Here is a 27,867-nt window from a genome sequence, read left to right as displayed (position 1 = left end):
GCACAATATGAGTTGTTTTTGTTTTAGAAATTATAGCCCATTACAAATAAGGAGAACTGAAATCAAACGAAAGCAACAGAAATTTCTTGAGGCAACATCACTGCCAAAGCCATTTTTATTGCTATTTAAGATGACTACATCCAATTGGACAGTCCTAATAACAGAAAACTACAAGCCATGAGTTTGTGACAGTTTTTACAGCTCAGTGTATCATAGAAATTCTTTATATTAAGAATGACATAAGCAGATAAAGAGTGAAAAGGTTTAAGATGCTAAACAAGACACAAATCAGCAGGTAGTGGTAATAAGTTAATATTGCTCCTAAGTCACTGTTTAAGTTAGGAAGACAGTTTACAACCATATAAAAACCCAGTTTAAAGCAGACTGAAAATCAGTAGACTTACTAAAATTAACCAAAAAAAAAAAAAAAAAAAAAAAAATCAGAAAAACGCAAAAATCATTGCTCACTGCGTTTCAAAACAAAACAAAAAGAAACTGGCTTGTATACGTCACAAAGCCTTGTGCTATACTGCAAACAGGACACCTAAGCAACAACAATTAGTTTCTTGATCAATCTGTATAAAAGTGTTTTCTCAGTATCAATCTGAAAAAAGGACTGGTGAGTGGCACATAAAATACAAATTATCACTAGATAATTACAACATTTACAGGTCATGAAAATGTCATACACAGACACAGAACGCACCTTCAAAAAACAGCGCAAAATCTATAGCAAGATTATCTTGAAAAATGTCTTCAAAAAGGCACAGACAGAAGTAAATGAGACCATGCAAAAGGAAACAAAACTTTTTTTTTTTTTGTGCAAGGAAGCAAAACTCAAGTTTAGAATAATTACATAATACATGAGACCGTAATGGTTTCCCCTCTGAAAACAATGCCCTCCATACAACCGCACTGAATACTGTATATGCGTTGCTAAATGTCGTAAATTTCAATTCAAAACAATTTTTTTTTTTTGGCCTCAAAGAAAGGTAATAATGAGTTTTACATTCATGATATTTACAGTATCAGAGGGCTTCAGAGAGTCACTGGGACTTTAACTACAATCTGCAACCTGCTCTAGGTGCTGTAGGTGACCACAAATCACGTCTGTTGTACCAAAAAAGTGAGTCTCCTGTGCATGCTCACATCTGCTATCCGAATCATTGAGCGTAAAAAGATGACTCAGTAAACCATGTTACAATGGCTACCAGTCACTCCACCACACACCGCCACATACGATACATTCACATCTTTACATTTCTGTGCAACATCATTTGGGGTCTACTGCCAGCAACAGTGACTTTTATTAAGCTCAAGTTTTGCTAGCAAATAGCAGCCATGGAAGTTACAGTTTGAAGACACTCCTTGGTTGCAGCTTCTGCGCCAGAAAGCGACACTCTGCGAACCAATTCAGGGCCACTACTCACTATTATTGGACTGACCGACAAGTGTGGCTTCAAGGTTTCCTGGAAGACGTGCGCAAGAATGAACAAAAAAAAAACCTCAATTTCACCTTCAATGTACCTTCTCCGACTTCACAAAAAGCCTCTTTTGGTAGCACCTGGTTTGGTAGCATACCTGGACTATCGTGTAACATCTCTACCTCTTCAGGCATCATTCTTTTTCCTCTCTCTGACCGCTTGTGCCTTGCTTCTCAACCTTCTTTCAACATATACTTGTCCAAATATGTCATCAAGTGCACTCAGAGAACCTGCATGATAGGGGAGACTGGCAGTTTACAGGTCAGGCCACATTGCACTCATCTGCCTTCATGTCTGTTTCGCACTGGTTTACAGTCTGCTTGCCACCTTGCCTCTCTACAGCATGCCAAACAGTATTGGATCAGGATACAGCCATTGTTTCATTGTTCCAGGTTTCATGTCCAGTGTAGTGCATCAAGCAATTGCGTCAATCTTCAAAGCACGTTGGGCGCAGAATATTCCTGGGTTTTGTCACAAGACCAAACTTGTGACTTCAACGCCAGCTCACAGCATAGACAGAGAATAAAAACGGGACAGAATGAGTTGAACAGTCACAGTAGTATAACCATCAGTCAGTGAACAATCACTGGCTGAGAAAACTCCCTTTTGTTCAACACAGAATCCCCCCTCTACTGTCTGAAAGAGAAGCTCTTCTCAGTACAAACAGCAGGGGGCGATGCATGTCTGTTTATATAAGACTGGCTCTGCCTCTCTCTCAGTCACCTGGCTCTGATCAAACAACTGGAATGATCCTCGCTCTCCCGAGATCAGGAAAGATGCTCATTCCAGTTGAGTCACTGCTAGTTCTTTATCTCCAAAATGGAGGGGTTGTGGTCCAGGATGGACAGGATGATTTTGTCCATGTACTGTCGCAGACGTAAATTGATTTCCTCTTGCTCCTTCAGGGCTTCCATTAACTGGGGAGAAATAAGTATAACAGAGGTTACTCACTAAAAAATACATGATTATGATTCAGTTTCTTACTTGTACTCTGGGGTTTATTACTAAAAACCTAGTAGTGTCTGTATACAGATTATCTTTGTCTGGGCACACCTGTAAGAATTAAAGTACATAAACTGTTTGATGTTGATTAAGGCTTATTGTAATTAATTTCTCTATTAACCAATGAATTATTTGATCTGTAAAATGAAAACATACAGTAAAACAAATAAAATAACCTCAATGGAATCCAAAACTAGACATTAAACTATTCTGACTAATCAGCCAGTCTGAAAATCACAAAAAAGTGAAGCCAGAAAATGTTTGAAACAATACTTCAATGATTATTCAGTTAAATTAAAATCTATATTTGTATCTAATAAAGTGGCTGGTGACTGTATAATAGTTTAACAAACTAATAAAAAAAAAACAATAGCGCTAAATATTTTTAACCAACAAAAGCAGACCTTAATAAAAAAAAGAAAAAATCATCACCACTGTTGAAAATAACTAACTATAGTATAACTAGTGCACTAAACTGAAGTGAATGAAAATAAAAATAAAAACTAACAAGAAAAATCTAAAATATAATAACTCATAGTAATAATCTCATTATGCAGAATAGATCCAAATCTAAAAAAGAGGTAGCTCTGGAACTCCATCATGCTGTGATACAGCCTGAAAAACAGTTATTGCTCACTGTATCTAAGGACCCTGTAAGCACTGAGATAAAATCCTTCCTGGAAGCTCAGAAATTTGCGGAATACTCAAAAGTCCCAACGTAGCCACAGGGGTGTTCATGTTATTTCTTACAAAGAGGTAACAACAGTAAAAGACTGTAATAATATCCTGATTCTACCTGGTCTCTGGAGGCATTATCGATCTCAGCAGCTAGAGACTGGGCCTTGGTCTGCGTGGCAAACAGATTCTTGGCTTCGTGCAGGCTGAGGCTGAGGATCTGACCGTTCAGCTCCTCATTCTGCTCTCTCAGCTTCTGGTTCTCCTAAAATACAAAATTGGGGCAGGAGGTAGAGGAGAGAGAGAGAGAGCGAAAGAAAAAATGAGGTCCTAGGCCAAACAAGCGTATTAAAATGGCTTAAAAAGAAATGGCCACTACTCAAGCCACACTCAACCCATATGAGAAAACACTGCGGTTTGATAGCAGCAAACACAGCAATGCATGTCTATTCTTTGCGATGCCTACAACATGTCACATGGGTTATGCGTGTTACAGAACAAACTCTTCCCCTGCTTTGTCTGGTGTTATTATGAAAGCTCCATGAATAAGTGTCTTTTAACTGCTGACAAGAGGTCAGTTTGCATTTCCCTTACTCTACCCTTAACCATTAGTAAGGGAACTGCAGTGCCCGGTCAGCATGGGCAAGTTCACTCTACTCCATTGTGATTAGTGGTTAATCGGTAGGTCAGAGATCACGGAAGCAATTTTACCATCAGACCAGGACGGAGCCGAGCCCCAGACAACACCAGGTGCTGGAATTCAGGGGGAAGAAAGTCCTGGGACACAAATCGCTGGACACACACATAAAGACATTTACAAAAAGGTGCACAAGCAAGCACAAGAGAGTGAATTTATCTTGCTCATTGGTGACAGAGGGCATGATCCCATCACATTAGAACTGTTAAACACAGACAGTTTTATGTGTCTGAGTTTAAAAAAAAAAAAAAAAAAAAAACATGCTTGGTGGGAGGAGAAGATTTAGAGAAAGATAGAAAATGAAGGCCGTGTGAAACTACTGCTATCACTCCTTGTCTTGCCTGCAACTAATATGACAAGTCTGACTCGAGGCTACAGGAGGACGTGGACCTTATCACGCTAAGTCACTGATAAAAGGCACACTGAATGAATCAGCAGTTCTGGCTGGCTAGGTGTCATTTAAAAGCTAGCTCAAGGCCGCAAGGGTTTGATAACAACATGTTATAAGAATAAGTCACAGAAAAACTTCTACACAACTGCTTTTACAGGTCTTATCAGGGAGGATATCTGAAAAAGACTTCCTTCTACTTGCTTATCTCTAATGTTTACTTTCCACCAGGTCTGTCCACTTAGCAGGAGCGCAACAATGCAGTTTTATTTATGCAGCGCCAAATCGCAACAGTCGCCTCAAGGCGCTTTACACTGTAAGGTAAAGACCCTCCAATACAACACAATAACATTTGACTCTGCAACTGCAGGAAGGAAAAATCTGGAAGCAAATGTCAGACACACACAGATCTAAGAAAATATAAAGATCACATGTCCTCTGCTGCTAGCATTGCATTTAATAACGTTGAGGAGCGTAACATTTATAAAGTACGATAATCTATTCTGCCTAAATGCAGTCTGTTGCACTTCACTGTCACTGATCACTGTATAGAGTGCAATATGCAGCATGATTGGTAGTGGAAAAATGTACATATGAGCCAATAACTGTAAATCCATTCAAAAATATGAATCACATTAAAAGCACAGTTTGAATCGATGAAGGATAAGAAGCCAAGTAAAGTCTTTTGCTCCATCTTTGACAGAAATAAAAACAACTGGTCAGCCAAGGTACTTCAACTGCTACTCTAATCAAATGAAACATGAATATTCTGAATATTCATACACGTTATGCTACATTCAATCCGTGACAGCCTAATTTGTAGCTCACTTTTTACTTCTGTGCAGCTAAAATCTCCACATGCATCCAAAGCTACACATAAAGAGGAATCATCTTTTCACAGAGCAGAAATTTCTGCGACGGGATTAAGTCAAAACAAGTCCTTAGATTGCTCATGCACTGTGACCCTTTTGGAGGCCAGCAGGTGAATGAACACCAACAGATTTTAGAAAGTTGTAAAAACTTTTTCATGTTGTTATTGTTCATAATAACAGTCTTAAAGCACACTCAGTAGCTACAACACTCACTGATCTGAACTTGCTCAACAAAGAGATTTTAACAGAGCATTTCATCAGTACCTGCTTGAGCCTCTTGACCTCATGCTCTAGCTCCACCTCTCGACTCCTGTTGCTGAAGTCTGAGAGCCCCGAGGAAGAGCTCCGGCTCCTGCCTGGCCTCTCCGTCTCCAGCTTGAAGAGTTGCAAATGCTCCAACTCTCGACGAAGGTCTTCTATCAGCTATGCAAGACAGAAAGAACAACTGAACAATGTTATATAATGTGCAGAGGCAGTATCATGTAGGTGTAAGTGTATCAGCTGACATAACCACAGGGAGAGACTGGTTACAGAGAAACAGAATGAGCAACTGAACAAACAATCACACTTTGCTGTGTGTGTGTGTGTGTGTGTGTGTGTGTGTGTGTGTGTGTGTGTGTGTGTGTGTGTGTGTGTGTGTGTGTGTCTGATTACATAAAATTCCTCCCACCTCCTGCATGGCATCCTTTTCTTTCTGGAACTGATGTCTATTCTGTCTCAGTTTGTCCATCATTTTCTTGTAGAGGTCCATCTCATCCTTCAGGCGCAGACTGGTATCCTCCAGCTTATCCGTCATCCTTTGCTTCTCCTGAGGGGACACGTATAGAGACAGTTACAGGTTGAACTTGGCTTTCTCAGGATCTTTAACAGTGCATTTATTTAAGTAAATAAGTTTTATAATAATAAGTTACATTTTTAGCTTCCGTGACAACTTGTGTGTGCAATATTTTAGAAGCTATAGTCAGATTTGGTGTCCTTTACTTGAGAGTTGCTCCAGATGGCAGCTTTATCTCGATGAGTTACAAATATAACCAATGACAGAAAAAAGCCTTAAAAGAGCAAGACAGGAAATATACCAGGAAAAGTAAATAACACTGACCTCATCCAGCTTCTCTGTCTGCGACTTGAGTCGGTTCATGTTAAGGGACATCTCGCTATTCTCCTCCTCCAGCTGCTTAACTCTGCAGACACAAAATGTGGTGTGTCAGTGTACGTTTCTAAAACGAGTGCGCCACAGAGTCAGCCAAGGCACTGTTTTGGAAAAAGTAACACAATATATGCTGTAGAGGGAAATGACTAAGAAAATGGTGTTTAGCATTTAGTTCTCCATTCTGTACTTTTCTTAAGCAAACAGGGATGTAAACATCATTATCCAGGGTCTCAGATTAAGAATTTTTCCCTTAGCTGGATCTCATTATCAAACTATAATGAGTTTCACATATATAAATAAAAGGAAAATTAATATGCTTGGTAAATTGTGTCACCGGTTGGTCAGCAGCTCTATCTGTGTGTTCTTGTCTCTCTCCATCTTGCTGTAGGCCTCTCTGTGTCGCCTCAGGCCCTCCTGCAGATTTTGTTCCGCGCGGGTCTCTTGGTCTTTCAGCTGCTCCTCCAGCTCATGAACCCTGAGATGATGAATACACCAGACAAAATGATTTTTTTTTAAAATACAGTATAATAACTGAGCTTAGTCTTACCTTGGAATAATAAATTACTGCTACAATTTTACAACATGAGTCATTTGGGGGAAAAAAAAAATCTGAATAACATGCCAAGGTCCCATTCATTTATTGCTCTGCTATAAATTAGATCAGATTCAAAGCCACTGAAATGCAGTTAGCATGCTATCTAAGTGCAAATGCAAATGTACTGCAGCATGTTAAGTATGTACAGTAAGTAGAGTTTATCAATAACTGCGGTGTTGCCAGTGGAGAGACATGTATATGCAAATTCCATGCAGTGCAAAGGGGTCTGACTCTACCTGTGTACTAGCTGCGTGTTCTCCTGCTTCAGTTTGGACTTGAGTTCACTGTTCAGCAGAATCTCATTCTCAAGTTCTGCCACCTTCTTCTCAAGAGATGTGACCTGAGAGGAAAAATAAAATGTGAAATTACACCAGAAACATAACAACATTTGACAGTTTTATTCAAAAATTAAGGTTGTGTACGCTAGCCATTATGAAAATCTGAAAAACAGTTATTTTGCTTATCAAAATAAGCAAAATAACTGTATGTGAACTGTGTTTATAGGGCATATTTAAAGCTGAAAACTGATTCATAATTTTTATACAATGCCACTTAACAACTTGTTTCATACTTCTGAAAAGATTCAATTTATATATTACTTGGTTTTGTAAATGCAAGAGAAGATCTGACAGAGATGAGCAAATATGTATCATCATATTAAGCTGCAGCATTTTGAACATGCTGGAGGTGAGAGGTGCTTAATATTTCAGGTTTTCACAGTTTTTCACTTCCACAGAAAAGGCTAGATTGGACATTATCGCATCCAATGAGCATGTTTATAACAGCTCAATCATACATATCAACACACGGAGCAACGTAACGGAAGGAAACAAGCATAATCTTACTTTCTCATTGATGTCGATGTCACAGGAGTCGATGCTGTCTCGGAAAAGGTCCTCTGTGCTGCCGTTACTGCTGCTCAGGTTGCTGTTGTGGAGCAGCTGCCTGCTCGAACACACACAGACACACAAGCTTAAAGAATATGCTGGGAATAGGTCCAGGCAATGATTGGTTCTGGGTGTGCACGTTCTGCAGTGATGCTGCTGCAAGGTAACACAGATGCGGGACTAAAAAAGGGAAGTGCCAAGCAAAGAAACTGCTGCAAACAGGATTAAAGTTAGCACTCTCACATTCACACCCACACAGGTGTACATACATCAGGCTGTGATATTTATGCCATAATGTAGCTTTAGCTGCCCTAATTTAAACTGATGGATGATTGGGAACAACAGGCTTCTGGCCCATTACTGAAAGTAGCAACAGAGAGGTGAAAGAATAGACAGAGAGAGAATAGGAGAACAGTTAAAGAGAGCAATAAAGTGGAAGCAGACATCAAACCAGACAGATGAGAAAGTTAAAGAAAAAAAAAATCAGGGAGACAGCCAACCCTTATATTGAATACATAGATCAGGCCTGACAGGCCATTTTCACTCTGTCGCTATAACTCAGTTTCTGTGGCTGAAAATAGGACAACAGCCTTTATGCGAAACATCTCACCCACTACAGAACAGCAGTCCATGTAGTGGACTATCCCACTGCTACCACAAAAAAAAAAAAAAACCCCACTGATGTCAAACTCATTTTCTCAGCTCTGAGACAAAAACAAAAGTTTGCACAGCGTGCTTGGGTAGAAGTTAAACGCTCTGTATTTCTTTGAAGAACTAGTTAATAATCAACTTATTTAGTGCACAGTGAGGACAGCTGAGAGATAAGAAAGCACTAGCTGATAATCCCGCTCTGTGTTTATGTCACTCTGTCAACCAATCGAACAAGCACGTGTAGGGCGAGCTGTATGATCCATAAACACACAGAGGACAAGTGAGTGACCTTTCCTGTGATACACAGAAGCAGAGGCATTTGGATACAAACACAAAGGTGAAAAGCCTACCTTCCAAAAGCAGTGCTGGAGATTTTTCTGTTGGGGCTGCAAGCAGAAAAACAGCATTTTAAATCAGACTTTTTTTCCCCCCTCCCTCCTCAGTGAACAGTCATAGATATGTCTAGACACATAGCTTAACAATACAGTGGATGTAGCTGCAGACTGTAATGAAGATTTTGGCTATTCAGTGTGAGAGACAGCAGGAAAAGTAGGAAAAATGAGAGAAAGAATCTCTGAAGGACATGTCACTATTAATATTATTTCAGGCCTTGTTCTCTGAACAGGGCTTTCTGTCAGCTCAGCAACTGTCTCAGGGGCACAAAAGCCCAAAGACTTTCTGTATGACGTGCCTGCGTTTCACATTGGATTAATAAAAACGAACAAGCACACTGCAGGGTTACCCACATGACAGCTGACATTGACATAAAACGAACATCATCATTAACTCCTGGCACGAAACAGTTGGCTTTCAAGGCTTGAGGAAAAACAAAATTAATGCAGCAGAATAGAGTGCAATTCTACAATTTCTATGAAAACAATCTATTCTGTGCAAAAACAAATCATCACTGTTGCCTCTACAGTATGACTATGGGGGCTTATCATAGTCACACTGTTTCTCCTTCCTAACAGTTTAAGAACCATCAGGACTTTCAGACAGTGACTGTGGAACCCCCCCCCCCAAAAAAAACAAAAAACAAAAAAACAAAAACAAAAAACAATAATACTTTTCAGAGATATACAATATTAAAAGCTTTCACAAAGAAATACACTACAAAGATGTCTTAAAGCCTGATGCTCCAAGAGAATGATCTCAACATTTAGATGAACCAGACTCTGTAATCCTGAATACTGGTATACAGACCAGACCCCCCCCCCCCACCACCACCACCACCACCACCATCATCATGCTTGACAGTTGGTTTGAGGTGTTTGTGCCGATATGCTGTAAACAGACATCGTTACAGAAGTCTTGTGGTTTGCTCGGATGTAACTTCACAAACTTAAGCTTTTAACTGTACTGTCTTGAACTTTAACATTTAATGTGCTAAACTGAGGCCTGTACAATCTGAGATGCAGGTCTAAGGTTATTTTGCAGTTGACCTTGGGATGAATTTGCTGGGATGTTCCCTCCTGGGAAAAGTGACAACTGTCTTGAATGCTTTCCATTTGTGAATAATCTTTTTATTAAATGTAATAAGAGATCAAACAAAAATCTGAAGGTTGTCTCAACCTGTCAAACGCTTTACAACTTTGTACCAACAAACATGAGGCTCATCAAACTCCTCAAGCTCTGCCACAATTACCATCTTATCAGCAGAGCCCTTCTGTGAAGACCTAACCCTACTCTTTCTCTGACTGGCTAGCGCTTGTTGCTTGGTTTGGGTTGCGGTTCGATGCTTAATAACAGTACGTGGGTCACCTTTTTAAACGCTGACAGACAACAAAACAAAGGCAGCACATGTCTCAATGCATTGGAGAATTTCAGCATAGGGCTTTAGTACATTTCTATTTTGGTAAAAACATTTATCCACTAAGTTATTGACACACCAAATGAAAAATCTCTCCGGGTGATATTTTAAGACTCCATTTATAAAACAGAAATTATGATCTAAGCAACTTTGTGTTGTGCTCAAAGGTTTAACAGTTAATGAACTCTGAGCATAGAATATGAAGAATATGAACAAGTAATCCTTTAATGTGTGCTGTTCAGTAGCACCATACTAATACATTTCTTTTGTGCACTGATCTCTGAGGGGCACTTTTTAAGATATTTTCCACATTCAGTCACATGGCCTGCTGCAGATGCCTTAACATTTATCCACCTGTTGTATCAAAATACAAAATTGCCCATTTCTATTACAATATTTATAAGGGAGCATGCATGAAGGGTGTGCAAAGAATCAATTGTACTCAAAGACATTATTGTATTAAATCAAATTTTCTCAAAAGACTGCGTCTGTGTGCGTGTGTGTGTACGTGTGTGTGTGTGTGTGTGCGTGTGTGTGCGTGTGTGTTTCCAGGTGAACTGTAAAGCTATTAATGGTCACTGCAGATTATGTTTCCAATAATAGTTCCCCTATTACAATGGCTGGTGAGGTAAGCACAGCAGTGACAGGCTTACATAACAATCAATTAGAGTTTGTGTGTGAACATGTAGAAAGATGATGTGGTCAGTCACGCATGGAGCAAGAGGAGAAATCATTTAAGACACTGTAACAATGAGAACATGCACATTAAATTAAAGCATATTAAAAAAAAAAAGAATCCACCACAGTTAACAGTGACTCCTGGATTAGGACAAGGTGAGTGGATGAATACACTTTAAATTCTGTCTAGTTCACATAATAGCTGACAGCATCTGCTTCTGCTCACCTAACAGTGTGGTGGATGCTTCCTGTCTTGTATAAATGACTTGTCTTGTAATATACACCATGGTTATGTTTGGACAAATTACCTGCCAGGATAAATAACTCAAATTTTCAAAGAAATAAAAGGTGTACGCGTTCTCGTTCAGCTTTACTGTGTAAACATCACAGTATACCTCACCATGTGAGGTTATATAAATACAGGAAAACTGCAGACAGTGAATGCATGCTGATGACTTGACTTCATTTGATTTGACTGGCTAACAGTCATTACAATGTGGTGGTCAGAAGAGATTAAACTGAGAGCAGGAAGACTGTAAAACGTTTTTGAAATGATTAAATATAAACTGACATTACTGTGCATGCATATCATCTGTGTCCTACCTGTTTGCCTTGAGGTTTTTGAGGCGAGCCTCCAGGTCATTTAGCAGGTTGACCTTTTTACTGCACTGAGAACAGTAGACGTCCATCAGTTCGCCCGTGTAATGGTGACGCACTTTACGAGGAGTCTGACCCGCACTGTTAACACACACACACACGCACGCGCACACACACACACACACACACACACACACACACACACACACACACACACACATACACACACACACACACACACACAGAGTTATATCTGCTGAAACCAATGAGAACATTTATTGACAAATAACAGTAATCAAACATTTTAACTACAGTCTCCACATAATGTATATATAATGTTACAGTGTGAATAGTGGGTGCCTCTCAGGACAGCAAAAGCGATAACGTTATTGCACAATCTATTGCCAAAATATATATATATAAAAAAAAAATCTTAGTGCATCACTTCCAAAGTCTGATGTGAACATAAACTGCACAAACTTTGTAAAATCCCATTGTTTACTCCTAAAAAAGTCAAAGGTGTTACATTTTAAATGTTCCCCTAATCTTAATCTTTTTTCTGGTATAAGGTCAATATCTTAAAACTAGCAACTGTACTTTCAGCAGACTTTGTGCTGCATTTATTCAAATGTCTTCGCTGGGCCTCATTTTGAATTTAAATCTCCCTGCCAACTCCATTTGATAAGTTTTGTCTGCTTGGTATGCGTGAAAGGAGCATGGAGCTGTAATGCCAGTCTTTCAGTTGGGAGACTTAATCCCATTAAACATGAGTCTTTGATGAATATTAATGTGGCCTTAAGGGCAAGAACTCCTATGCTACAGTGCTACAGTCAAACCTCAGAATAACATAAGGTAGGTACTCATTCTAGGGCAGAGTCTGCACCCTCACGGTCTGTGGTTCCCTGCACCCCCGGTGATTTATTACTGAATAACAATGATAGAAATTCACATGGGGTTAAGTTCTTCCAAATCACTGTATGTCAAGCAGGTCATTGGTACACAAAAATATCAATTTGTCATTACCAATTTGGCAATTTGTGCAGCATTTAGTGTAAGAAACAGAAAAAAGCTAAAGTAAGATGACTCCAATTCAGAGAAAGTTTGGCCAAGTCTGAGAATTTCTTTTGGATGATGCAGGGAGGAGCACACGTTCGTGATGTTTTAACGCTCAAACATTTGACTTAAGTGGGATTTATGGTCCCACATTTATGCCCATTTCCATAGCTTTCAGGAAAAGTGCAGATTACAGGAATGCAACAAACCCAGAGGCAACGGAAACACACGTACAGTCTGAACAAACTAAGAGCAAGTTGCCTGTAAGAAAACACTATATGCAAAGGCTGAATGTTGTTGGTTAAAAAGTTGGCTAGGACAGAAAAGAGGAACCCAACAGCAGATTTCACCATGAAGAAAAAGGATTGTGCAAAAAACATCAAAGAAAAAAAAACCATGAGTAAGAAGTAGAAAAAAAAATGCAGTTTAAACACTCGGTCCTTTTAGACTGTTGTCTTTTCACAGCAGGGACTAAGCTGAAAGACCAGCAATAACTGGAATTGGTTGTTCCACATATCTTTGACACTGTCCCTATATAACATATTTGGGTGTGCAAAGATCTGTGCAGCACCCACAGTACAAATGCCTAATTTCCGGATCCTTTAGCAGGGTCCTTTCCACCACACTGACCTGTCCAAACCAACACTGTCAATATAAAGACTGCCAATTGTTAAAATAAAATAGAAGCTGGGAATCGGTGCAGTAGCACATAAATAGTAAACTATTCAAACAAAAGAACTAAGCCGCCTACATGTTACACCTACAGGAAGTGCTTGGCCATGGAAACCAATGCCAAGAAGTTCCCAGCGCACGTTTTTTGTGCAGACAGGAACTCTTCAGGTGTGACTTTTAGGCACTATGCACCTCAGCGACCTCACTCTGTAACTTTATGCCTGCCAGTTTGCCACTCCTAAACACTTCCACTTAATAACATCACTTACAGCTGATCGTGGAATATCTAGAAGAGAGGAAATTTCAAAAACTGACTTTAGAATGACCAATTCTATTACAAATAGTTGTAAAGGGAGACCGTCTGGCTACGTGCTTGATTTTATACACCTGTGGCAACGGAACTGCAAAACCCTTAATCCACAAAACAGCTACAGGATTTAGTTTTGGCACTTCACAATATTGAGGAACAACACTGATACCGATACTGTATGTTTATTCAAGTTGTTATGAGCATCCCATTCATCATGAAAACATTAAAAACAATGTTTTTTTGGGTTTTTTTTTTTGGCTCCCTCCTACCTAGAGGGCACAGATGAGCCGAGGTCAGAGTAACCGTTGGTACGAGTCTCGTCGTCCGGACAGGGGCTGCTGGGAGTGTAGTCTGGCTCCTCCCCTTCTCCGTAGTCCTCAAACTGCTCCTCGTTCAGAGAAGCCGATGAACGCGTTGACAGGTCAGAGGTCACAGAGATACTAGTCTGACCACACCTGAGGAAAGAGAAAGAGAAGCTGGTGTTATGCGCTGAGGTTTCTGGCACAACTTCACCTACTTCCAAGGCGCACAGATGCTAAAGCTCCAGTACGGACAAATAATAAAGTAAAGTTGTTCTATTGTATATACTACAAGTGTTGCTGGAGCTTTACCTGCATCCAAATAAAACTGAGCCACTTCATTTGCAATGACAGAAGTACAGAATTTGTTTCCAAGTAATAATGACACTTTCAAGTACATGCTAACATATCCTATTTTTATTTGAGTCTAGAAGTTATATTCCCCCTGAGAATAAATGTGTTAAAGAGAGCAGCTGGCAGTGGCTGTTGGATTTTGGCCTTTATGTCTGACAGAGATTAATAGGGAATATAACAAAATAGGAGCATCAAGCTCAAAGAAACCACACAGAGCAAAGTCTGTGAAACAAGAAAAAAAGAAAAAGACATTTGAATGAAGGTTACTACTGTATGCAGCACGGGAACAAAAAGCATCACTTGAACGTGAAGTGATCATGAGTCAGTGAGGAAAACAGATGGTGTAAGTTAAAAAGGATCCAAGAGTGCTTACTTCTCTCCAGGGAAAAATAGATCCCCTAGTGTGTCTTCCTTGTCTCCCAGTCTGGTGAGCCCGTCTGAGGTGTCTGAACCCTGAGTGCTTTCCACAGCACTGTCTCTGTCCGATTCCCTCTCCCTGCTCTCGTCTGCCACCTCCTCCTCGGGTTCCTCCACCTCTTCAGGGAACAGCTGGCACTCACGGACGGGGTCAGGATAGGTCCGCGTGCACATGATGACCGGACAAACCTGATCCTCCTCACCACCCTGGAGAAGACAAAGAAGGGGACAAGCACAGAGCAGAATTTATCAGAATTTGAACAAGGCTATGTTACAAAGATCCCTCACAGTGAGAAACTAAGTGAGTTTAAGTGTACTGTCCAAATGTATTTATAAGTGTGGAAAGAAAACATAAACAATATTCGTCCTAAATGATATCCTAGTGTCCTAAATTTAAAACACAGAGAGTATCACCTTAAGGGTTTCCATTAGTGTTTTTTGGCCTGCTGGTCCTAAATTAAACTCACTCTGGTACTAAGGTACTGCGCTACAGTGGTTTCAATCATATCTGTCTAACAGACTCCAATTTGTTCCTGAAATGGGGAATCGTCACACACTAAGGTTAATTATGGTGTTCCACAGGATTTCATACTATGACTAATTCTATTTATATTATACATGCTTCCCATTGGCAGCATTATTAGAAGGCACAGCATACATTTTCATTGCTATGCAGATGATACCCAGCTTTACCTATTCATGAAGCTAAATGACACACACCAATTAGTTAAACTGTGACAATGTGTTAAAGACAAAGACTTGGATGAACTTTAATTTCCTGTGTCTAATTTTAGGTAAATCTGAGGTTATTACTCTGGAACAGGGTAAATCTGGACTCATCAGACCACATGACCTTTTTCCATCGCTCCAGAGTCCAACTTTTAGGCTCCCTAGCAAACTGAAGCCTTTTTCTGATTAGCCTCACTAATAAGTGCTTTCTTAAGGCTAAACAGCTTTTAGTGCCATTCCTCTGAGTCCTCTTTGAATTGTGTGTGTGTGTGAAAAGGGCCTTTTAAGGGCCTTCTGACATTCTAGGACTTTGAAAGTTGTAACTGTCTCCAATAATAACATTATTTCAGATACTGCTATTTTCTAACTCACCTTCGGGCATTAAGAGGTCAAACAATTTAACCGACTTTATGACAAATTATAATTTTAATACATTACAAGTTTACTCCTTTACATAGTGTATATAAATTAGTTGATATTCCAGAAACCTACAAGTACAAAGAATCAAAAACAAGCAAATGCAGGCACAGGGATTAAATGTTTTACAGTCATTTATCTCTGAATAATGTTTTAAATATTATACCGTGGAGTTGCTCTGGCATTCATTATTTTTGTGTTACAGTCACAAGTCAAATTTTGTGTAAAATCTATTCAGTGATTTGATTTCCCACTTAGTAAATTCCTTCACTGTGGGAATGATCCCGAGTTCACACCAGGGCAGATTGGAGGGGTCATGGGTCAGAGGTCATGGGTCTGACTCAGTCTTGTTTCATCCTCCAAAAAAGAAAAAAAAAAAAAAAAAGGCCTTATCTCAGCATGACTGACCAGCTGAAATGAAGGGCAGGTGAAGAGCTGGATAATGAAAAGAGAGAGCAGGGAAAGTAAAACGCTGGGTTAGAGAGAGTCAGGGAAATGGAGAAGTGGGCGGGAGAATGAATAATGAGCTAACGAGCGAGGAGAAGGAATAAGGCAACAATGCAATGAGACTTACAAGGAGTTAGCTGTACAATGTCTATGAGGATGAGATTAATCAAAGGATGAGCCATGGGAACAAAAGGGATGCAAGACGGAAGGAGAGTTAACACAGCAGAGGACCGCCAAATTAGTTTTTAACAACATTATAGACAAAATTTTAAAGAATTAGGAACCTCTCAAAACTATATGTACTTCTTTGGATTTAAACCAGAGTAATGAGGGACGACACCTCAGAAAGCAGTCTGCAGGTTCAAACACAGACCTTTCTGTGGAGCATTTCGATGATGCGTTGGCTTTCTCCCACAGTGCAAAGACACGCATGTTAGGTCAAATTATACAATGTATTGCGTATTGTGTGACTTTCCTTTAAGCACTGGAAGTTATTTCTATAATACCAATTCAACGAGATAAATGTTGTTTGTTCTGAAAAAAAAAAAAGTGAAAATGAGAACCGCAATGCGTTAATAAAAAAACAAACTGCATATAGGTCCACCTGAAAATAAAGTTTCAGGTGATTATAAAATTACGAGAAAGCCATTTTGTCTCCAAGTTTTACTGCTGCAAAAATGTGCATGCTTATGTAGAAGTAAATTATTTTAAAAGCAGCCTATCCATTTACTACACAAACTGAAGCACTGCACCAATACAAAGAGCCAACATGGGGTCTGAGGCTGAGTCACGGAGAATAAAACAAAGGATAAAGGTCTCTTTAGCATTCCTTCCCTGCAGCACAGAAAGAAACACAGTGTGCGGCAAAGAAGCAGGCAGTCCCACTCTCTGTGCTCTGTACTGCAACAATTCAAAAAACTGAACAAGCTAACACAGTGGGCGACTTGACACCTGTTGTGAAGAGACAAGAGAATGTTTTTCATAAGCTCCTCAGCAGAGGCTGGAAATGACAGAAATCATGTCCATGCAAAGAATATACTATTAACAATACAGTGTATACAGTGTATACTGACATTAACTGGAAAGTTTGACTTCACTTGCAAAGTCATGTATTTATGTGATAAAAGTGGTAACAATAAACATTACCCAAAATAACCTTTTGACACACTGCTAAGGGGTCTGGTAGATGCAAAAAAAGAAGAAGAGGAAAAAAAAAGAAAAGAAAAGAAACATTTACCTGCCACAGTTCTGGATAAACTTGGGAGATTTAATTGCCAAAATTTGGCAACTGTATTGGAGTTTCCTAAATAGACTAATGCGCAGCTCCAATCAGAACAGTGAAATGTGAGAAATATAGATGTATGAGGGAAAAATGTAAACTTGTCAGAGATCTTGTTCTTTAGGGGTCACCACAGCGGATCATCTGCCTCCATCTCACCCTCCTCTATTCTATTCTATTCTATTCTATTCTATTCTATTTATATAGTGCCAAATCACAAACAGGTGCTTTGTATTGTGGGTAAAGACCCTACAATAATATAGAGAAAACTCAACAGTCAAAACGACCCCCTATGAGAACCTCCTCTATGATCTCCTCTTTTCCTCCTGCCTGGCAGCTCCATCTTCAACGCCCTTTGTCCAATGTATCTACTACCAAATCATCTCAGCCTTGCCTCTCTAACTTTGTCTCTCCAAACCACTCAACCTGAGCTGTCCCTCCAATATACTGAATTAACACATTTAACCTGTCTTGTTTAAGATAAACAGCTGTGACTGGCTCAGCACTACTACTGCTACTGCAAACTTACTATAATTATAATTATAATGAAATTAATTCGCTGTCAAGCATCCTCGGCATCTAATTCAGTCAGGAAGTATCACAGAAGAACATGTGATATAATTTGAGGCAAAGACGCTGCTGGACAGTAACATCCTGTGGTGTGTGTTTTTTCAACCAGAAACTCTTTGTACTCTTCAAGTCACTTTGAGTTGCTCTGATGAGACTGCTAAAAAAAAAAAAAAGAAAAAGTGATGATTAAGGGAGGATCTGTGCATGTGAATGCATGTGTGTATGTGTAGATATTTGTTAACACCCGCCCGCTCCAGGACAGCCTGGGGGGTTTCAACTGCCAAAAACATGAGCCTACAGAGTGTTCTGAGTTGCTTGATTCCCTGAAGCAAAAAAAGAAAGAAAGAAATAAAAAAAAATATAGCTGGACTGCCAACTACCATCTAAACTGCCACTGGCTTTGAACTAAGGATGCCAAGATCTGCTGTACTTTTAACTGTAGCTGTACATGAAGGCTGGCATGCCTTCATATCACATTTGGCCAAAAGAGGATTTTTAATTAGTCTATTAAATGTTTGATTGGGCTAAATCAACATTGTTATTGATAAATTATCAAATGCACCAAAAAAAAAAAATTATGCTCAAATTAAAAGCCCAACAATCTCTTGTATGCAATTTAATGCACACTTTACACCAAATGAACATAAAAATATGTAAACAATGTTGGACGCATGCAGCTTCCATTGCACGGCGTGAATGTTGCTGTACATAGATCTTAATATTTAAACCAAATGGGAAAACTATTTTCTGATCTCTCCGTGAGACTGCTGCTGCTGCAGGGTCTGACCTAGTTAAAATACAGACATCCTATCATTCCGTTCCTGCTCTTCTCCCAAGTGAGGCCGACATCAGAACAGAGAAAGATGGAGAGATGAACACGAGAGAACAATTGCTCTCTTCCTGCAATGCCTTTTGTCAGCCGAGGTTGCAGTTTGTTTGTGGTCAAAATGAGTGAATGCAGACTATAACTGTATTTGTATGCAAGCTAAAGATAGTTTTGTGTGTTACAGTACTTGTGTGTATGCTCTCCGTCCAGCTACCTCTCAGCCAAACTCCGCCTAGTTACCATGCAGGGTTTGAAAACGAACCACACAACTACACATCACCGCGGACTGGCTAACGTGAAGCCAATTGATTGTCATTTGTTATTTAGAATGTGTAGCCTGGTAAGCATTTCATCGAGTGGCAGCCCTACATTTCAAAGTGCAGAAACAGTTGGGCAGAATCGAGAGTTATGTATAAGAAAGAGAGAGGAATATACAGACAAGCACTTGCAAAAGTGGAATGAGTGAAAATATCTACCCATCTTATTTACATGCAGCTGCCATAGCAATATAAGCAGTGAGGAGTAAAGAGATAAGAGGACAGAAAATAAACAGCAGAGGACACTTTCCATTTTTTAATAGAGAGAAATAAAAGGGGAAAAATAGAAAGAGAAATAAATTTTAAAGTAGAGAAGAGGCCAGATGTAAATGAAACCAACTAGAACAAAACTTTGGAAATCTTTTAAAAATAAGCATATAATAATTTTACTATCATAACCTTCCAGCCGAGCTTGACAGTGATGTTGGTTTTTCAGCAGAAACTAGATGACATAAATCCAGTGCACAATCCTGAAACTCACAACACTGAGTCATGTGCTTTCTGCGCTACAGTCGTTGAGCAACATTGTGGAAGATTACGGCATAACAAAAACAGTGACATTCAAATGATATTACTGCACAGCTATTACTGTTGTAATGCTAGAGTATTAGTTACCAGGGAGGCAAACAGTATACAGTAATTTCTCATTACAAAATGAGGGTGTGTAACAGATATAATAAGAAAGGAGAGAAAGCGCCAGACATGCTCTTGTTATGCAATGATACAAAGTTCCGATGCCCATATTCACATTTAGCATTTGTTGTTACCTTAAGTCAAATCATTAACCCATCCACAGGCAAGATGCAATTTCCTACTTCATATAAATATCACACACTAGTGCACGCAGGAAAGGTATTCTTAGGAAGTCCAGTTAAATTGAGTCATTATTTGGAGAAAACAGGATGAAACTGCAAAAAGAACGCAATCAAATAAAACAGGAATAAAGGTGATACAACAGTATAGTAAATCATTATAATGAAAGCACACAATCAAAAAACAACAACAGCCCACAAACCCAGTCTTAGAGAGGCTTCAGAAGAAACCTCTCAGCTGGTAAAAGAGCTGTGCAAACATTTGAGATTTTCAAAGGTAACCTTAATGTGGCATGGGGTGGAGAATCAATGGTTTGTTTCAGCTAACGAGAAAACCGTGCACCCACAGCACCAAGTTTTTTTTGTAAGCAAACATTTAACCTGTGAATGAGATTGGACGAGTCAATAAGTCAGTATTTTCTCTTTTCAATGCAGGTTCTGCACCATACTGGTCTTTGCCAAAGATGCAGCTTAAAGACAAATAGAACACAGGCCTCAAAAAAGTATTTTAAAGAAGATGCAGGAGATTTTCGTTTCTCATATGCATAAAGAACATATGGATATCTGGTACTGTCCTAGAAAAGAAGAAAGGAGGAGAGCGATGTTGGTAAACCTATCTTTGGGTGTACTACACATACTTTATTTGCTTTGCCTGGGAAGCAAAGCCTAGGAGAAGCAATAGCAGGAGAGCGATGGCTGCTGTAGCTGAGGAGAACCCCAGAGTGCTGTTATTTTGTACCCTGGGGCAACAGTAGAGCAGGCAGGTAGGTCATGAGCAGCAATAGGTGCAGCTCTCTGAGGAGGTATTGATTAAATTAACGGGCGCTTTGTGCTGTTAGCAAGTTTTTTGTTTTTTTTTTTGCAAAGAAACTGTTACCCAGACTGCTTGGTGACCACTTGGTCCAGGTACCTGAATGATTATGAACAGAGGGAGCATTACAGATGAGCTGATGACTCCCACAGAATGGTCTTTAATGTGCCTATGTATTTTTAAACCTGGGGAGTGGCAGCATCAATTAAGCTGAACAAAAGAGTACCTTTCTTTTCGAGATCAGACTTTGTACATATTGTCCAAGAGGTCAGCAATGTTTTTTTAAGCCTGAGGAAGAGCTGTCACAGTGCATTGTAATGGCTCTTACTGTCCCACTTTATCTGAGATGTCTGCCTCTAGAGTTGCAGATGTATTATTATGAGTAAAATATGCTTTACCCATTTGAACTATTTCAATTTCAGATCCTTTCAATGCTGTTTTGTGTTAACAGGACTGCACAATCGGGACTGTTTTTCTGTAGCAATTACAGAACTTTTTTTTTTTTTTGCCTGTGATAATAAAAGAAAAGTGTGGTTACATTTTAAACAAACTGACTACTGCATTGATTCTTTGACTCGGGCAGCAATACTCTCCAAAATCAAGTGTGTTTAGTCTGCAGCTGCAGCTGTGCAGCACAGTGCAGCTGTGCAGTGACTGTACTTGCATAAGCACAAATTCTACCTTCCATCTCCAATTGGGTGAAGCGGTTTGTCCCTCTGGTTCTCATGGGGGAATCATAGGAACGAAACTGTATTGATGACTGCTTTTTCTAGTGGTTCTGCACACACTCAGTGAGCATACTAGTTAAACTGCAGAGGTTCTTCTCTCAGGATTAATTAATGCAGAGTTTAAGGTTAAGTTCAAAGTTCATCAAAACTGCTTTCTAGAAATAATCAGGAAAAATTATCACAGACAATTTGCATGCATGCACACACAGGTGCAACTTCAATCTCTCAGTCAGCAAAGGCTACAAAGGATTTATCAGGCTGAACAACAACTACAACACTGAAAGAGATTCACATCTTCTCACACCAATTCAGTCTATGCTGAGTGCTGAAGATCGATTCCATTTTAGTGCTGAACAAATCATTAATCTGCCCTTCTGGCAAAGAGGAGAATCATGTGGACAGTCGTGCATTCCAAGGCTTAATTGATGTTAATGTAAAAAAGAGGGAGGCGACAGCTTTAAATGCAAGTGAACGACTTAAATATCGCAATTTCTCATATTTGTGTATTTGCGTTTCACTTGTTTATAATCAGCTTGTCAAATTTTTAACTTGTGCCCAACTTTTTTAATGCATCAGATAAAGCCATAAAACTAATACAAGTTGGAACAGAAGAGCAGTCTTGATTCAAAACAATTTGCATTACATATTTCAGTAATTTGTAATTCACTGCATTTGATTAGTTTAATCGTTTTAGGAGACTCCGAAGTTTTTAATGGCTTTAAGAGAGCACGATTTTCTTCTGGGTACCACCCTTTAAGAATATTTAAGGAACACTTTTGTGGCATGTCATATGCTCACAGACAGATTAAAGGAATTATGCAGCTTATAAGGCTTTAAAAAGGTGTTCCAGTTGCATGTTTGTGGAATAACTAGTTAGACAGTAACCGCCTTTTTCTTGTCTTATTGAGCAAAACAAGTGTTTATGCGGCACACAGAGACGGCTTAACAAAGATGGAGTGCTACGCCACTTTGAAGAGGGTTTGGATGAGCAGACACATGACCTGCCGTCGACTGGATCGATCCGAACCGATGAAGCTTTGATTTAGTGAGTCAGCAGCAAAAGGACTGGAGGATAAGCAGAAGAGTGAGGGACAGATTGAAAGCGGGAGAGATGGAAGAGAAAATGGAAAGAGTGGTCGAAGGAGGAGAGCAGAAAGAGCAAAAGAGAAATACAGACAGAGCTGCAGTGTCTCCCTGCTTGTGTTTTGTCAGACTGAGCAACAGAGATAAGAGGCGTTTCTCTGCAGAGGCTTCTTTCTTTTCCCCATTTCTCGCTCTTTGGAGAACGGAGAGTAAAATGAACAAACGTCTAGTAGCTCCTCCTTTGTTAGTGCCACAAAAATATTCGCATAAAAACTGAATCGTTTAAGCTTCTGCTTTGATATTCAGCATCTTGACTCGGTTACCGCCTGGCACTTTAGTTACCTTGAGCCTCTGATCCTGTGAGAGAAGCTCTGGTACAGGAGGAGTGCATAAGAGGCTTTAGGAAACTTTGAAAGGCTGTTGTTATTCACAAACATTTGAAAAAAAAAAGTGAATCTGTGAGCAATTCAAGTAACTATTAACTAGTTATTTCCTATTAACAGCTTTTTTACAATACAATTTATACTTTGTGATTTTTTTTAACCTCTGTTTGATGATCATCATTTGTAACAGGGCTTTTTTTTTTTTTTTTTTAATTATCATTAGGTTAATTTATAATGAAAATAACATTTAGTATTAGTTCATTTGATGAGCTATGATCACAGCCACACCCACTTTTTGTTTCCCCCACTTTTTCCCCCCCCATTTAAAGTGCATGTTTCTGCCTGTGTAACTGTCTTATTCAGATCCTACAGTAAGAATTATTCTTCCTGAATCATATCTGACTCATATTTTAACACCATTTGGTTAGGTCAACACTGTGAGAAATGGTCAGCAAATTAAAAACACACAAATACGTACACACAACTAACTGAAATCCTGAAACATGTGGAAACCATGAGGCTCCACATATATTTTTCTTTAACCTTTATTTGTACAAGTAGTCCCATTGAGACTCAGTGTCTCGTTTGCAAGAGAGACCCGTTTCCAGAAACATAAAAAAATTTCAAATTTTCATAATGAGAAGGCTTTACAGCCTCCCTCCTGTCTCGCTCATTCATCATGAGGCCAGAGAAATCCTAAGTGAAACATGAAACACACCGGGGCGTTCACAGCAGCCTCACATGAAATACAAACACTCCACATAAGTTTCAGTCACAAAAACCACACATTTGTTTCAGGTAGCTACTTGAGTTACCAGGAATGCTGCACTGCACAAAGGACAATGTAAGGAGGGACTGCAGAGGAATACTGGAGACTCTGTGGATGCATGTTCAATGAAACCCAGCATACATACACTAGCACAGCCCTAGGATTGGAACATTGTGTGTGTCAGTGTTTGTTGCTGCATTTTTGAATTGACTCAACGAAGACAAAAACTAATCAGATTAAGTTTGTTAGTTGAAGTTAGCGGTTAAGAAACAAGCACTTGCGCGGGCACGTGTATGCAGCAGGCCCGTTAAACAGGGAGAACCTGAAATGCATCCCTTGATTAGGAGTGATTAATGTGCCCTAGTTCATTGTGTTATGAATTCATGAGAACTACATGGCTGCAAAGCCAAACAGCGAGGACATGACATTCAGTTTACCTGCAGATTTTCAAAGCAGCTTGTAAAAAACAACTGCTGTATCATTCTCGCCAAAGATGTGGTTTTCATTAGTTTTAATTTGTATTTCGTTTTGAATCTTTATTTTCAATTCAGTTGAGCTTAAATTTGCTTCTAGAGCAGACAACCGCGAGGAGAGACCTGATATTGCATGAAGGAACCCAACAGCAAGCGGTCAGTGGTTTAGAGGTCTTTCACTGTAGGTACATCAACAATTCTAATTTTATAAAAAGTTTTTATTTTAACCACAAACTGTGCTCAACTGAGTCAACAGGACTGAAAGGTTTTCACTATTGTCATGTAAGACCTGTTAGTTTTTATTGTACTAATAGTAACATAACGTGTGTTCACTGACTCTGTACTTGCACTTCATCGATCGCCTGTCATTTTCATATGGGTATGTGTGAATGTGTGCGCAGGAATAAAAGGAAGTGCACTCAGACTGTGATGATCTCCTTTCCTGTTCCTGACAACTTTTCGACCAGTCAGCATTGGACCTACACATCAGGGATGTCATCAGGATGAATACTTAGAACACCCTTTGATAATAAAAAGTATCTGTACTGGATCAAAAATGTTGCTTTGATATATCTCTAGTTTCTGTGTTACTTTGTGATTTTTTTATTTTATTTTATTTTTTTCTTATAATGTGGGGTGGGGTGGGGGGGTTGCATCAAGGACAATCAGTTCAGATAAGGTATCATAATACAAACAACACTTCATCTCATGTACACATCCTTGTTTCAATTTGCACCAAAGCCTCCTGACGTTTGCTGACAAATTTGACTCCACTGACAAAGACTAAAACCAGGGCTATTAGTTTAACTATCTGTCTCAGTGTTATCCATTCATCTTGAAAAACAAAATCATTGAAAGGAAAATATATAGCTGTGTAAGCGTCTGTCACAAAAATTAAAGCGCATGTCAAACAGTATGTTATAAGGAAGAGTAATTACAAGTGGGTAGGTATGTGTATTAGTCAATTTGGCCTTGGCCTTGTTTGACAACTGCTGTGTGTTGCTCCACATCAAAATACACAAGCTGGCATTAACCGGCAGAAGTCATATCAAAGTCGTGTGTGCTATGCTGAGAACAGGCAAGAACTGCAGCCAATGGCTGTAAGAGGAGTGGTGCCTTCAAATGATTGCTTTATCAGTCTCAAACCCTGAGATACAAAACACAGAAAAATGGGAAATGTTTGTATTTTATCCATCACAGACTTAAATTATTAATCCATTATCAAATCTTTGGCGGTTTCATTTTTTTTGTCCGTAGCCAAATAATTTCAGATTTGCAGTCTACTGATTCAGACATTACAGACGGTTCGCGTTTCTCTTAAATTCTCATCATCAGTAGCAAAAAGAGAAGTTGGTTATCTTTCTAGAAAAGAGGAAACACTGACTCATTTGTAGTTTCACAAGCACTTAACACTCACTCTACAGGTCTGTTGTTGCTTAACAGTGTTGTGTCTATAGTGTTTTATGCATCAACAAACTCATGTCCAAAGAAAAAGGAGGGGGGGGGGGGGGGGGGGGGCAGCATCCTTCTTCAACAAAGTGCATTGTCTTTCCCTGATCTGACAGCTTGTAAGCCCATTTATGGCCGGCTACTGAATAGGGGCATTTCAGCGTGCTGTTTGGCAGACACCCGGCAGGTGGTCTAGCCCCTGTCTGCCATAAGCTGCTCCATTAATACAGTGATTCCAATCTTGTATTCTCGGTTTTTAAAAACTAACTTTAAAGACACACATAATTGTTAAGTGGTGAGCACCAGGAGAGCTTCTGCAAGAATGAATTCAAGATTAATATTTATTTTTAAACCTACAGTACATGACCTCAGTGACTGAGAAGCTATGAATGGTCCTGCGTTTAGAGAATTCCTCGTTTTGTCTGTTGATTGTTGCTTCCTGTGTTAGATGGCATGAAAGAAATTGTGTGAGAGGAGTGACTGTTTTCAGTCCTAGAGATTAGCTTTCATTCACTGATCATAGCTTCGGACTGCATGTTAATCTAGTTGTTCTAGTCCCTGAGAAATATGGGTGCACTGGTATAGATACTTGGCTATAGGGCAGTCTTACTGCAGGAAACAAAACAATCAAATTATTGTAAAAAAGCATATATGTTCCAACCCGAAATGTCTTCTATAAATGTTTTTGGCTCAGGGCAATCAACAGGAACTTCCCTGCTCAACCAAGAGAGTGCAAATCTCATTATGTAATGCCCGGTCACAGAGCGGCAGGTGTAGTCAAAGTGACTGCAGGGCCCGACGTCATGACATGTTGCCACTGACAACAGAAATAAAACTCACCTTGCCTTTCTATTTTTGGAGAGTTGAATGAATATATAGAAAAGTTACAGAAATATCAGCTGTACTGTAACAAGCTTGTGTGCATAAAAAAAAAGGAGGGGGGGGGGGGGGGTACATGCTTGTCAGCAAGGATTCTCCAAGTATTTCTAAATTTTTGTGCTTAAATAAAAAAATCATAGGATTTGCAACAGTTAAAGTATATAAATCAAATGTAGAGAGATTTATATGCATGCAGTAGTCATGTGTCAGGAAGACTATAATGTTGTGGCATGTTATTAATGAAACTGTTAGGGATTTTACCTGTCACGAATAAAGGGAAGTATGCATATATGCATATCCAAATATGAAGCCCCTTTAACACAGCTGACATATGTAGTATGTCAGTTGTGTTAAAAGTCCAAAAGATCCCCCTATTTTGTGAATAATGTACACCTGGCCATGCTACATGAAGTGCTACGTTCACTTCACATTTCTTTTGATCACCCTCTCTCTCCCTCCTTCCAGCTACCCTAGTTTCCAATTAATCCCATTACCCTCAGGAGAGATTTTGGGACGCAACAGAAGCAGAAGGGAAAATGACAGGAAGGGGACACCGGAAAGCAGGCAGATGAAAAAGAAGAGCGAACAGAAGAGACAGCAGTGTGCAGGCACTACACCAGCTACAACAGCTGAGCGAGACAAGACAGGCAAGCTGCGAGGCAGGGTCAACTACATGCAACACTCACATTCAAACACACAAACCAGGGGACAATGGACCGCCACTGAAGCACCCCTCCACCCCACCCCCTTTAACTCAGCTGTCTTCCCCCAACGTGTAAACTGTCTCTGCTTTTCTTTCACTAAAACCCCCGCGTCTCCCTGCAGACCTCTTTCTGTGTTTTGTTCTCATTCTGTCAAGTCATCTTTTATCACCCTCACATTTGAGCAGGCTGGGATGCAGTCTCTGGTCTCTTACCCCGTTAACTAGTGAGGGGAGTCCATGATCAGCAGTCTCCCTCTTTCCACCAGCCACACCCTCATCCACTGAAGTCATCCACTCGCCCTGTTTACCAGGGCTAAGTCCGTTGTCTTGGCTCTCACGCGCACAGGTGTTCCCTTCAAAGTGACGGGGAGGCGGAAACGGCGGAATAGTCCGAAGGGTGAGTCCCCGGTAGTGGTATAGTCCGCAGAGAGGCAGAGGAGGGAGGATGTATCGTTCTCTTTAAAAACACTGCACTGACTGCCTGGCTCTTCCTGCACCGGCACTCTCTCTCTCTCTCTCTCTCTCTCTCTCACACTCTGTGTCAAACACACACACACTCTCTGCACCTCACACACTTTCGCTCACTTGTTCGCCGGGTGAC

At 39.8% G+C, this 27,867-nt stretch overlaps 1 protein-coding gene across 2 annotated transcripts; it reads right to left on the bottom strand.

Moving 5' to 3' along the window:
* Nucleotides 1-37: 37 nt before the first annotated feature.
* Nucleotides 38-27,867, bottom strand: rab11fip4b (RAB11 family interacting protein 4 (class II) b). Of its 2 annotated transcripts, XM_030737451.1 has the most exons (14): nucleotides 27,480-27,867; nucleotides 14,548-14,798; nucleotides 13,791-13,976; nucleotides 11,493-11,627; nucleotides 8,752-8,787; nucleotides 7,709-7,808; nucleotides 7,100-7,203; nucleotides 6,603-6,743; nucleotides 6,218-6,299; nucleotides 5,789-5,926; nucleotides 5,383-5,541; nucleotides 3,283-3,426; nucleotides 2,285-2,401; nucleotides 38-2,228 (listed from the first exon to the last, which is right to left on the bottom strand). In XM_030737451.1, exons 1-13 carry the CDS (start codon nucleotides 27,555-27,557, stop codon nucleotides 2,285-2,287), a joined length of 1,671 nt encoding a protein of 556 aa, XP_030593311.1. In that variant the 5' UTR covers nucleotides 27,558-27,867; the 3' UTR covers nucleotides 38-2,228. The 2 variants fall into 2 exon arrangements, with proteins under 2 accessions (XP_030593311.1, XP_030593302.1); XM_030737442.1 differs by having other exon boundaries at nucleotides 38-2,401.

This window comes from Archocentrus centrarchus, chromosome 1 (genome assembly GCF_007364275.1).
Source record: "Archocentrus centrarchus isolate MPI-CPG fArcCen1 chromosome 1, fArcCen1, whole genome shotgun sequence".
Taxonomy (NCBI): domain Eukaryota; kingdom Metazoa; phylum Chordata; class Actinopteri; order Cichliformes; family Cichlidae; genus Archocentrus; species Archocentrus centrarchus.
Note: the sequence above shows the minus strand (reverse complement) of the source record. Positions and strands in the feature narration are given on the sequence as shown.

Coding starts and splice junctions, on each gene's coding strand:
- rab11fip4b (XM_030737442.1), bottom strand. CDS start 27,557: ATGACTTCAGTGGATGAGGGTGTGGCTGGTGGAAAGAGGGAGACTGCT. Junction 8,788..11,492: donor AAAAACCTCAAGGCAAACAG/GTAGGACACAGA, acceptor TTCTGCTTGCAG/CCCCAACAGAAAAATCTCCA. Junction 6,300..6,602: donor ATAGAGCTGCTGACCAACCG/GTGACACAATTT, acceptor TTGTGTCTGCAG/AGTTAAGCAGCTGGAGGAGG.